Source organism: Macrobrachium rosenbergii, chromosome 31 (assembly GCF_040412425.1).
Source record: "Macrobrachium rosenbergii isolate ZJJX-2024 chromosome 31, ASM4041242v1, whole genome shotgun sequence".
Classification (NCBI taxonomy): Eukaryota; Metazoa; Arthropoda; class Malacostraca; order Decapoda; family Palaemonidae; genus Macrobrachium; species Macrobrachium rosenbergii.
The window spans coordinates 29650998-29665194 of NC_089771.1; the positions used below are offsets into that span (position 1 = coordinate 29650998).

Consider the following 14197-nt stretch of genomic DNA (forward strand, 5'->3'; position numbering starts at 1 on the left):
AGCTTTGTATCAAGTGTTACCAGTGATCACAAAATGCTGTTCGTTTTTGCCCTGGTATTAACCAATTTAAAACGTTTTCTCACGGAAGAATCAGTCGTTTCATAATAGATTTATACCATTATAAAATAGATTGTATTTCTTTTTCTTTACAAAAGAATCAGTCGCTCTTATGATACATTCGTACAAGTAAAATTTATTATCAAAAGAATTTGTCGCCCTAATAATGATATGTGATACAAAATATTGTGACGTATTAATACCATGGAGACACAATAAGCATTGTACAGCAATCTTATTGCTTATACCATAGGAACTTCTGATCCGAGAAAGTTACACTTTGTACACAAATTATATTGCTCGTCCAGCAGGAATTTTCTGAAATCCTGTTGTTCGTACAATGGGAACTTTTGTTAGGGAACTCTTATTGCTTGTACAGTAGGAACTTCTGTACGGAAATCTTATTGCTCGCACAGAAGGAACTTCCGTTCACTATGGAAATCCTATTGCTCGTACAACACGAACTGTTCATTATGGAAATCCTATTGCTCGTACGACACGAACTGTTCATTATGGAAATCCTATTGCTCGTTCAACACGAACTGTATTCTCTACGGAAATCCTGTTGTACGTACAACAGGAACTGTGCATTCATTATGGCGATCCTATTGCTCGTACAACACGAACTGTATTCTGTACGGAAACCCTGTTGCTAGTACGGCAGGAACGTTGCGTTCATTACGGAAATCCGATTGCTCCTACAACGTGAACTGTATTCTGCACGGAAATCCTATTGTTCGTACAATAGGAAGTTCTGCATTCTGTATGGAAATCCTCGTGCTCGTACAACACGAACTGTATTCTGTACGGAAATCCTATTGCCCGTACAACAGGAACTTTGCTTTCTGTACGGAAATCCTATTGCTCGTGCAACAGGAACTTTGCATTCTGTACGGAAATCTTAATGCTCGTCCAGTAGGAACTTCTGCACGGAAATCCTACCGTCTTTCAATAGGAACTTCTGCACGAAAACCCTGTAATTGCTCGCACAACAGGAAATTCTGCACTCTGCACCGAAATCCTATTACCCGTACAATGGGAACATCCGACACGAGAAACATTCTCATTCAGGACTCGTTACAGCTCGCCATTCGAAGGCGGGTCTCGTGTTCGAGGGAAGGCGAGGGCGGCTGGTAGGATAACGATGAACCATGGTGGTTTGGGGAGAGGGATGGGGTTAGGGGGGGGGGGATATGGGAGATGGTTAGCCAGGCTCTGGGGATAATTTATAGCCAAGGTGTCATTAAACCGCTCCGGTTAGATGTGGCGGCGAAGTCTTTTACTACCCATAACTCACCTGTCTGATATAAGACCCTCAGTCAGACCGTGGGGTTTGCCCGTAATTTCGTGTTACGTCTAATTGATAAAGTTCGTTTCTCTCGGTTCTTACTGGTTATTCGCCTTAATATTTATTTTTATTTATTTTTGGTAGGAGTGTAGAGGTGGTGAATCTCTCTCTCTCTCTCTCTCTCTCTCTCTCTCTCTCTCTCTCTCTCTCTCTCTCTCTCTCTCTCTCATATATATATATATATATATATATATATATATATATATATATATATATATATATATGTGTGTATATGTATATATATTAAAATTCTACTGATCACTTTTTGACAGATAAGATAAGTATCTCTCTCTCTCTCTCTCTCTCTCTCTCTCTCTCTCTCTCTCTCTCTCTCTCTCTCTATATATATATATATATATATATATATATATATATATATATATATATATATATATATATATATATATATATATATGTATGTGTATATATATATTAAATTCTACTGATCACTTTTTAACAGATAAGTATGTCTCTCTCTCTCTCTCTCCTCTCTCTCACACACACTGTATATACATATATATATATATATATATAATTAAATAAATATAAATTAACACTCATCACATACGTTTCTAGACAATCCACACAATTTCCTTTGCTCCACTGCAGAAAGACCTCGGAAGGATATATCTTATTTATTCTCGCTTTGTTTAAGTGTGTGTGTACCGAAGGCGCCGAATCTTGGCCAATGGCGTACCACCGAGTAATTTTTTTTTTTTTTATTCCTTGTGTACGAGGCGCAGATGTTTGTTTATGGTCTGTAAGCGTCTTTTGGGAGCATCCAGAACTCTCTCTCTCTCTCTCTCTCTCTCTCTCTCTCTCTCTCTCTCTCATGGTTGTGGTTATAAATTTGTAACAGTAATTTGTAGGCGATTCAACGTATGCCTGTGTTTGTGTACAGTATGTTTGGAGAGCTCTCTCTCTCTCTCTCTCTCTCTCTCTCTCTCTCTCTCTCTCTCTCTCTCTCTCTCTCTCTCGTACAAGAATTTAGGAATGGTCGTATTTTGTAACGCTAACACGTAAGCTCCTCGAACGTATACGTGATTTTGTGCATGTGGAGTGGAGAGAGAGAGAGAGAGAGAGAGAGAGAGAGAGAGAGAGAGAGAGAGAGAGAGCTACACTCCCGTGGTGACACCAGGAATAAACGCCCGCCTGAGTAATTTAAAGATGGCAAGTAAAAACGTAAAACGGAAAAAAAAAAAGATATGGCGATAGCAAGGCGCAAGGGCTTATCCGGATATGCAACAGTCCACCGTGAAAATAGTTATAAACACAGCGGGGCCCTTGTTGTACGATGGGGATGGGTGGGGGGAGGGAGAGAGAGAGAGAGAGGAGGAGGAGCAGGAGCGAGAGCAATTCAGCCTTATAAGAAAGAGTCTTGGTTTGGAGGGATGGCGAGGAAATAGACCGGTTTAATAGCGGAGGGTCGTTTTGCTGGTTTAAGTAGATATTCGGTGGTTCTCCGTTGGTCTCGTAATTATGACGCTGATGTGGGGGTTCCCCCCCCCATTGTGGGTGGGGGAGAATAGGAAGAAGCAGGCCCTTGTGGCATTTAATAAGTGCCAATGGATTGGTGAGAATTTGGGAGAATATTATATTGATTATCTTGGGAATGTACTTTAGAATGGTATATAGAAAAAGTAGGAAATGAGTCTAATTCTACGTCATTCCTTTGATACAACGCGTTTTGATTCCGCTGAAGCTTGAATGTATTGTGAGAGAGAGACAGAGAGAGTTTTAGATGTTATATGAGAAGTGATAACTAATCTGTAAACTGGCTTTTGGGAAAAGTTTCCATTCAAATTCATTTGTATAGGTACTGAAAAAGATTGCCCAAATTCAAAAGTTCTTTTCTTGTGGAGAAAGTGTTACTTTACAAGCCGTCAGGTTCTTAATTTCGTGGTTCATATGCATCCCTTTGTTTTTCTCTAAGTGTTAAAAAATTCATTGGTGTATGTGCATTCTACACACACACACACACACACACACACACACACACACACACATATATATATATATATATATATATATATATATATATATATATATATATATATATATATATATGTAATGTATGTATGTATGTATGTATGTATCTGTGTATGTATGTATTGCGTATCATAGAAGGTTAAACACAAACGCCTAAAATCGCATCTGAACACACGACAGATAAGAGAGAGAGAGAGAGAGAATTTCTGTCTCACGGAGAAGTCAAACCATCGAAAATTCAACTCAGGCGAAGGAGGGGGGAGGGACCAAGCATCGTCCGGACCCCGTTAGAGCGACCCCCGAGTCACATGTCACCACTAAGCATAGCATCTCTCTCTCTCTCTCTCTCTCTCTCTCTCTCTCTCTCTCTCTCTCTCTTTTCTTAGTCAGTCACCGGGAAAAGGAAAAAAAATATTAAAGAAATTATGATGACGCAGCTGTTCGCCAAGCAATTGCCCCATTGCGCGAAACACCTGCGCCAAGATTACCATTCACAAAAAAAAAAAACAAGTGTTCTACAGTATATCAAAAAGAGGGAGAGGTTGTGTTTGAGAGTGGGTTGGGAAGGGGTCGGGGGGATGTTGTAATGGATGGGTTGGTGTATTGGGAGTGGAAGGCTGCTGCGGGGAGGGAGAGGTTGTCTGTTAGAGAGAGAGAGAGAGAGAGGCTTAAGCTAGTGCAACGTAATGGGTTGATGTCAGCTGGCGAAATTAACAACTACCATTTTCGTTAGGTTGGCGTGTTTCATGCTACACTTACAACTTATATATATATATATATATATATATATATATATATATATAACTATATATATATATATATATATATATATATAAAGCGTGTCTATTTGATATAACGCTCGGAACACCTACAGACATAAAGTCACTAATAACATAATACTATCGATTTTACCTTACTTTGGGAATAACTTACACTCAAAGGGAATTACACACGCACACATACACATATATTAGTGTGTGTGTGTGTGGAATTATCATTTATTGCTCAGGTGGGGTCCTCACACAATTATTTTTATGAGTTTTTATTTTATTGTTAAACGCTTGAGACTGAAAATTATTTTTATTTTATTGTTAAAACTTTTTATATATATTTAATCGTTGATTTTTATTATTGCTGCCTTTTGTTTCAGTAGCGGTAAAGTATCAGAGAAATATTTGTAAATATTTTCCAAGCTGCAGGAATACAAATACAATTATAAAAAGAATTGGAACATTAGCTGAATGCTGTAAATTAACTTCCAAGTATGTAGTCTTAGTGTTTTTTTTTTTTTATTGCTGTTTAAAGTATTTAGAACTTGACCTTGACCTTCTTGAACTTTTCCCTTAATTAGACCAGATATGGTAGACATTTGGAGGATGTTTGTATGGCCACCGCATAGGCCTATGTGGCACCACATCGAAGTTCGAGTCAAATTCTAACGAAGCGCTGCTGTGGCATTCCTGGAACTTGTAAAAATCAAACGTCTAGTACTACTTTGCTGCCTCTGTTTCACCCTACTGTTATGGGTCTCGGCCTAATTGACGGGTCTGCAGAAGACCTGAATGTTAAACACCCACCAGAACATTCTTTCTCGTCTTCGTACTAGAGTCTTCACGAGGCATGTGTCACAGAGCTCCTTTCGTGATAAGGTATCACTTTTAGGCCTGCCTCTCTCTCAACTCTCTCTCAGAACCAGAAGACGGTAAATACATCGGTAACAGTAACTGCAATATATTTTACGACTTTTCGATCAAGTATAATTAAAAATCATTATTGAGTTGTGGTGTCGAAGTGCAATAATACTGCAGTATTTTTGCATGATTTATAATTGTTCTTCATCGAATTTTTAAAATTTAAATGTCACGTTTCTGAGGTAAAGCAAAAGTTGGTTTTAATATACACATTATCTTACATGATTCACCTTCTGATTGCTTCACACGTTTGTTCTCGACGACGACAAAAACACGATTATTTTCTTTTCGAATGATTTGTTTTTCCTCTCCAAGCCACGATGGCTTCTTCCCTTAATGAAGTCAATCAAGATAATTGTCATTGCTGCAAATGGTTGCTGGAACAAGGAAGATTATATTTTATTCGATGTTGTGGAAATAGTGGTTGATGCGGACAGAATTTGGATACTTTGTGTCATAAGAATTAAACTGGATCGAGCATTTTCGGGCATGTATGTGTGTGTATGTACGTACGTGTGTATGTGTGTGCGCGCGCCCGTGTGTGTGTGTGTGTGTGTGTGTGTGTGTATTAAAAGGGAACATGTTGAAGGAAACGGTCCGAACAAAAGCCCGCTCCTGCTGATGTTATGGTTATGGCAGCTGCTGGGAGTCTCTCTCTCTCCTCTCTCTCTCTCTCTCTCTCTCTCTCTGTGGACGAAGTGCAGCGTGAAAATAAAGCATGATAGATTGACGCCTTTTCCGAATACGTCATTTTTTGTTCCGTCTTTTTCTCGCGCCTTTTTCCTATTTCGTAAACGGTTGTAATGGAAAATATCGGAATGCTCACTGAGTGACCCTCCCCCAAGTCCTATTACGGGACATACCATTCCCCTCCCCTCCTTTCCCGCCCCTGAACGAGCGTGACGATTTGGGGAAAGAGGCGGAGTCTAGATTATGCGTGATGATGTCTATCAGGCATCTGCATAACAACTCTGGCTTGTGGATCGTGCCTGGGCAATGTAATATTCATTCCCGAGTTATGTTATGCTAATAATTGACGGTAATTACTCTGAATGAAAAGGTCACTTCATTGTGCGGTCCTGGACTTGAGGAAATAGGCGAAATTGGATGCTCTCTCTCTCTCTCTCTCTCTCTCTCTCTCTCTCCAAGTGTTGTTACATACTGATCTTTAATTGTAGTAATATAAATTATTCTTATACGCCCTGAAATGCACCACTGGACGAAGATGTAATCGATAGGCCTAATTTTCATTTGATAATGTAGACTGATAGGAGCCATTTAGCCCACATCTTCTGATAATGGGTAGGAGATTAAGTCTTCATGGAGGCCATGTACTTTTATTTGGACGTGACCTTTGTCACGATGGAAGAATTTATCGAAATCGATTTAATTTATTTATCTCCATTTGATAAAAGTGGGTCACGGGATGTAGGATGAACTTTTATCTGTGAATTGATAAAGGGAATTTCGACCAACACAGGTAAAGAGATGAAATATGATGGAGGGGAAAGATGGTTTTGCCATTAATGAGGTTCATTAGAGCTATAGAAGAGATAGTCTTTCTTCTTCTTCTTCTTCTTTCTTTCTTCTTTCTTCTTTCTTCTCTCTCTCTGTGTGTGTGTGTCTGTAATGTGAAAAAAGATCCAATTGCATTTGCTGCATGCAAATTATTTTTATAACACATAAAAAGCATATTATGTGGGTTAAAGTTGACACACACTGTGTCCATGTGAGAGAGAGAGAGAGAGAGAGAGAGAGAGAGAGAGAGAGAGAGAGAGAGAGAGAGAGAGAGAGAGAGAGAGAGAGAGGGGTGGGGGGACAGTTAGCCTGTTGAGAGACCATTTGGTTAATAAATACCTCAACTGGCCCGTATGCACATTGAAGGAGAGAGAGAGAGAGAGAGAGAGAGAGAGAGAGAGAGAGAAACTCTTTTGGCCTTCGCCATTTGATAGAAACCAAGTCACAAGCAGGACCCGGAGGTTGTTTGAAAGCAAGGCGACCTTCCTTCCCTTACTTCTGACCTTTAGCCAGTGACTGAGGTCACCTTAGACCATTCATGCCGTGTAGGTTTCGTGCATGATTAATTTGTACAAATGTCACATGCGCAAGCAATCTTCAAAACGGTATGATTATTTACTGCCCGGGTTTATTTTTGGTGGAGTTACCAAACCGGTATAATTACTTACTGGATTTTTTTTTTCTTGTGGAGTTACAGGGTTCTGTTTAATGAAGATTTTTAAAAGGAAACTTTTAACATTTATTTTTATGTGAGGCACAAAATTCTGTAAACACAAGCACCAACAATATATTTGTATATATATGTATGTATATATATATATATATATATATATATATATATATATATATATATATGTATATTATAGTGTAAATTTTTATATATAAAGAGTATTGTGAAGTATTTTAAAGGTTTCTAAGTATACAAATTTTTTCTTCACATTCACCTTTAATTTAAGGAGTATTTTGGGTCAGTTTACCTGTACTGCTGTTTAAATCATTATATTAAAAATTTTTGATAGCATAATGTCAAAATGATGTTACTCTGACCTTGCAATTTATATATATATAACATGCACTTTTTTTAATGTTATTGATGTCATTTGGAACCCCCATCTCCGCACCAATCTTAAGGTCCTCCTTGTGTCCGCAGGGTGATGAGGGCGTCTCCAGGCGTGACGTGTGCGTAGGAACCAGCGTTGCTACAATCACTGACCCGGACTGTCTAGGGCCGTGTGAACCTGGCACCTCTGTCATGCTTGAAGGCATCGTCTGGCACGAGACCGAAGGAGGTGAGATAATTGACCTTTGACCTCTTTCTTTGATAGTTGCAGTGATTTGGAGCTGGCTCCTCATGCAGGAAGTGACCTCAGAGAAACAGGAAAGCCTTCCGCAACAGTAGGCACTGCATACACCCACGCAGAAGGCTCGTTAATGGCATGTTGAACCTCTGTACTCACGCACCATTTGCCTGTGTTATTGTCGTTATAATCCCTAGTACAGTACAGTAACAGTAACGTTCTGGATGGCTGTTTGAATGTTGAATTGTTTTAAGTTGTTACTGTGCAATTGTATTAATTGGTATGAAGAAAAATAGTAATTAACTGTCAATTAACATTCAAACGGCTGTCCAGTGCAGTAACGTTTTGGACGGCCATTTGAATGTTGAATTGTTTTTAAGTTGGTTACTGTACTCTTCATGCTTATTTTAGTACAGTATGATAAAGTCAGTACGGTGGTGCCCGTTTCTTCATCCTACAACACAATACAATTTTAAACTTGGACTGGCAGAGAGTAGCTCTCTGATCACAATTGTAGTCTGCGACCTCATTTGTTTGTATCTGTGAATGTTTGTAAGTAGGGTGGTGTCTGTATATATGTGGAACTATCCAAAAAGATCGTAACCATGACAAGCAAGTTTGTACAGGACAGAAAAATGACCCAGCGAGTATAATGGACAAAATTTGTCCGAGGAACAAATGATAATATGTATGGGAAAATATTAAGATTATTTTCTTAAACTTCATGTTCAAAATCACTTAATTCCAGTGTCAGAAATTAATCAGTCGGTCAGAGACCATGGACTTGGCATTGTAGTGGAAAAATAGCCAAGAGACCATAAGAAAATTATGTTCGCATAATAACAAATGAAAATGACGAGAAGAACCCAAGAAAGGAAATGTGTCAGCTTCCAGGAATTTTCCGATTGCCAAGGCTATTTTTGGTACTGTTCCTGGGAAGGCTTATAATAATTCACAAAAGTATTTTCTCATGGTTTTCTACATGTTTTTATTCACCATATTGTTCCCATTTCAGTTGGATTCTTACGTGGATTGTATCGGGAAAAATTCACTAATAGAAATGTACAGTTTTCTGGTAACCAGTCAGTAACCAGTGGCTGATTGAGTGTTGTATGCTTGGGGCCAGTTTGTAAGATTTGTTTCGTTTTTTGGAAAGTAAAGAGAGCCTTTGTGGATGGCTGTACATATATCTACAGTATACCCTTAAAATTTGGAAAGGTACACTAAATAATGACTAAAATTTAACACTTTTTCTTGGGCTTATAAAATGTTTTTATTGCATCCTAATGTTTTTTTTTTTTTTCAAGCTCTCTCTGTACAGTTAAAGCTGAGATTCATTTAATTTGTATTACAGAATAGGAAATTGCAATATCCTGCATGGAATACCATTGTCACAAAGTCCCTTTCATACAATAATGTTTTAACGTTTAGATATCTGTGCTGAACAGTATTTTGAGATTTTGTTCATATATACTAAACCAAATTCATGGTATAGGTGTTTCTTAGCTGACCTGGTTATTCAGGAGAAATTTATATCTTGAGTTTTATATTTGAAACCTTACGGAGAGATCTAGGTAGGCTTCTTTACATTACAGATGTGCAGCAATAAATCTTTGGTTATGGAGGATGTATTTTTACCTTCTTTGCTTTGTTTTTCTTAAGTCAAATTCATAAATCCTTATTTTTGGCAAAAATTTATGGTTCTCTCCACTTACCTTTTATTGGAGATAAATTCACAGATTTTGTGTAACCCCGTAAGTGAAACCTTCAAAATTGTTGTAAATCTGCTTCTAATGTCTTTCAGAATTTTTTGTCATTAATGAAGTGTATACCACCTTTGAAATAAAACACTTCTAACTTGAAGTTAATCAGGCATACTTTTTATGTCGTCACTTTTTTTGTTATACTTAATTTAAGGAGTACTTTGTGAGTTTGATACCACTTTTTGTATCAAGGGCATTTTTTTGCAGCTGTTAAAACTTATGTTATTCTTAAGATAGATGTAATGAAAATTTAAAAACAAGTACCTAAACAAACACAGTAAGAGAAGTTCCATCTCGCTTCTGTTTATCAGAGTCATTTACAATCCGACTTAAATTTAATGTATCTTTAACATTGTCATAACCATTATTCTAAAGATATTTGCCTTCCACAGGAGTGCTGGTGGTCAATGTAACTTGGCGTGGCAAGACTTATGTGGGTACCTTATTAGACTGTACCCGGCACGACTGGGCACCTCCAAGGTGAGAAAACATACTCTGTTGGACACTTGCATGCTGAGCTACAAAACATCCTCATGGAGACAGTAGGGTATTCTTTTGAGTAAAAGTGAAAAAGCTCTTATATTGTGTCAGTCTTTGGATATAAAGTTTTTGTTCTTCAGACTTTAGAGTCATTGATGTGATTATTCTCATGACATACTATAATTAATTATATATAAAAGACTTTCATGAATTTTGCTAAGAATTATATATTGATATTTTTGATGTCTCCAATGCCATTGACTAGATTGCATTAAAACTTTCAGTGGAAAAAGGTTTCATGGTAAATTCCTGGTATTGAATGGTTAAAGAGATGAGGCAGTGGAAAGGTGTGTTTTGTAGCTCTCCTAAAGATCTTGCTCTACCTGTATCTGTAGGTGATTTCTTTTCCTCTGACTGAGCATAAAGAAAGGTATTTGTGGTGTGTGGGGCGAGTGGCTACTGTGTCAACTGACCCGCCTCTCTCCCCTCTCTTCCTGGCAGGTTCTGTGACTCGCCCACCAGTGACATAGAGTCTCGCACGCCCAAGGGTCGGGGCAAGAGGGGTCGTGCCTCCGTCGGCACACCGACTGCCACCACCACTACAACTACCACCACGACTACCACCACCACAACCATAGACAGTGTTGCTGAGACACGCAGTGGTAAATTACGGAATGCCAACGTTCCTAAAGGACGGAGAGGGAATGTCACTCCTGTGCTTAATCCCCCTCCCAGCCCAGTTAAATCTGAGCCGAGTGAACGGTTACAGCGGAGGGATCTCTGAGACAACCGACTCTAAAAATTGCAAGAGGTCGCGTGGATCGTCAAGAGGAACACCAACCAATGGTACCACCAGTCCTGGGCCAGAACAGCCTTCATCTCCTCAGCTGATAGAGTGCCCCGAGCCTAACTGTAACAAGAAGTACAAACATATCAACGGGTTAAAGTATCATCAGAGCCATGCTCACAATAGTGTTACTAATGACGACGAAACAACCAGCACTGAAGGTCGAGCAGAAAGCGAAGTGGAGGAAAGCAGACCGCCTTCACCTTCCCCGGTTGCTGAGGCGCCAGTTGACAAGACAGATCAGGATATTGTCAAACCTTCTGTATTGAGATACACAGGTCCTCCTAAAACACCCAGTCCTGGACCCGCAGAAGAATTGGATAAAGGACCAACTCCATCTCCTCTTCCTCCTCCTACTTCTTCTTCCTCCACTGCCTCCTCCTCATCAACCCCTTCCTCCTCCACTTCTTCCTCATCCTCTTCCCAACCAAGTGTTATTCAGACCCTCGTTCCACAGCCCCAACCCCAGCCACAGCCACAACCTCAGCCAAGTCAACCTTCTGTTTATATGTACACAGGATCAGGTGGAGTAGTGAGTCCACAGCATCCTCAAGTAGGATCTCCAGCTCTAGGTGTGTCTCCGGTTCCTGGCAGTATTCCACAAGTGAGGCCTGGACAGATAAGACCTGAAAGTCGACCTGAGATGATGATGCGTGTGAATCCCGTAGGTCCTCGTCCTCCAGTTGGGCAAACTCCACCTGGGGCTCCAGGGACTCCAACTATGCCGTTGCCCCCCCAGGGCACTCCACTATCCAGCCTACCTGGCAATTCCCCTGGTTTGATCAAAGTCAAACAGAATATTGTGGAACCTGAAAAGGGGAAGCCCAAGGAACTAGTTAATGGTTTGGTGAGTAAAGACACGAGAGAGGAAGAAGCCTCTAGAAGAGAAGATGCACGTAGTCCAGCATACTCTGATATATCAGATAATGAACCTGCATCTGTTCTAGACGGTGAGAACGATAATAAAGATTTACCAGACGATAAAAAGCCGGAATTACCTTTGGGTGCACAGCCGTACCCTCCGTATGGACTGGCGTATTATGGCCATTACCCGCAGCCCACTCCCTTATTTATGCCTCCTTTACAGCCCCCTCCTCCATCTACAACTCCTGGTAAAGAAGGTGAAAGTAAAGACTCTAAAGATAAATGTGATAAGGATAAAAATATACCAATACCTGGTGGTAGTGAATATTTAAGTAAAATTCCACCTCAGTATATATATGCCCCTCCTTACATATATAATCCCGCTTATCCTGACCCTTATTTACGAGAAGCGCCAATATACAAAGAAGCAGAGAGTAAAGAACTACCTCCTGGGTTAAGAGATGGAGACAAAGGCCCTACAGACTTATCTAGATCGGCACCAGGTATTATGAGTGGTGTTGCGCTCTCTCCTGCATTACCCAAAGAAAAAATAAGTATAGTCAAAGATAAGCAGTCAGAAAATCATGCAATAATCAAAGAAGCCATTGAGCTGAAGGGTCAGTTACCTGGAGACAAGAGGCTGTATGAACCCAGCATTGCTTATCGCTATGCATTTGATCAGCGGCCTCCTCCGCAGGCGCTACCACCTCAAGAAAAGCCCGGTGAAAAGCCAGCTGGGTTACCAAAGCCATCACCTCCCATTTCCATTTCTAGTCCGAGAGTCGAGTCTACTCCACCTGCAGGCCCAGCCAACAACAAAGACGATAGAGGGGAGAAGAAGCCTGAGACCAAGAGTGAAGGGGTGAAGCCTACCATGGAAACTACTGGCCCACCGCCACCACCAACGTCGTCGGCGTATTACCCTCAATTTCCTTATGGCGCACTAGCCTATGATCCCTATCGACCCCCAATCGTCCCTCCAATGTCTATGACGACTGGTTTTCCACATTATCTTGCTGCCCCGGGAATTGTACCAAGATTTCCTCTTGGTCCAGCTGTAAATAATGCACCCGAGGACCTTTCCCGTGGAGGGTCTAGTGGGGCCATGATTCACCCGTCACACCTTTACACCAATCATAAAATAGTTGAACTTCAGGAACGAGCATTGAAATCACCATTATCGCCTGCTGGCTTGGGAATGACGTCTCCAGTTCAGTCAACACCCCAGAAGGTTGGATCTCCCTTGACAAACAAAGAAGGTTTGACCTCGGTGGCCACAACAAGCTCCTCCTCCTCTTCCTTGGCCCATGGAGGGGTTATGGCCGTGGGAGGAGGGGTAGAGGGGCGGTCTCCCCCCACAGCTCGTCCCCCCACACACCCACACCACCTGCATGAAAGCTACTCTCACTACCCGCTCCTCCCTCCGTATCATTATGCAGGTAAGAATTCGTATAGCTTTGCACTTCTCATGCTTGTTTTGGTGTTAATAGCCTAACAGACAGTTCTGGAAAAATTGTGGTGAACTCCTTAAACATATTAAACACTGGTTCCATAATTTTGTCATTTCATTTCTGTTGACTTTTTACCAGTATCTTTTCTTGAGTTTTAGTTCTGTATCAGTCCACTAGATGCAAGGCTGATCATTTGGTACATTTCTGAAGACTCTGGTTTTAAGTTTAGACTTACATTGAATTTTGAGATTTTACCTATCTCTGCTGTAATGAGAATGCTGTAAATTTGTATTCATATATTTTGCATGCTGATGACCTCTTCTCTATTTGATGAGCAGTATTAATGGTTCTTTGGAGTGTCTCTGGCCTCAACTGCACTGCTTTCTTACTGTTTGTTCTTTTCCTGTAGTCTCTTCTCACCTAGCCATCCCATTACTTAATTTTTATGTCTTTCTAATATTCACCCATTTAAAAAATCCTTTAGGGCAATTCATTGAGTCAAAAAATAATTCTTCTTGGGTAAGCAAACTCCAGCACTGTCAGAAATAATAGTTGTTTGAGTGGGGTTAGTTCCTTTTTGATGTAGTGTATGTTTCTTTTGTCAGTGTTAAGTTATTGACATTCTGTACGAAAATATTTAGATTATACCCAGTTAGTAATCTCGTAAGTCATAAAACTGATAACAGACTTAACAAAAGTCAGGAACAAGATACTTCTATGTGACTGTGCTTTCTGCTAGTTTTCTTAACCCTTAAGTACTTTTATACCTGTATATGTTTCCTGACCTTGTATGACAGACATGTAAGCATGGCAAGAATTTGTCTTACACAGTCAACCACCACATATTGTGATTTTGAAGAATCTAAGGTCTTGAAAAGCTGGAGGTGGCAT

General features: G+C 40.1%; 1 protein-coding gene across 1 annotated transcript in view; it reads left to right on the top strand.

Annotated features, from left to right (window-relative positions):
• The window catches only part of LOC136855495 (zinc finger protein 609-like), a 154079-nt gene that overhangs the window by 135585 nt on the left and 4297 nt on the right, over window positions 1-14197 (top strand). Inside the window, 4 exon segments of the mRNA XM_067132581.1 lie at window positions 7754-7892; window positions 10057-10144; window positions 10646-10919; window positions 10921-13294. Of these exon segments, the coding sequence (XP_066988682.1) occupies window positions 7754-7892; window positions 10057-10144; window positions 10646-10919; window positions 10921-13294 (2875 nt within the window).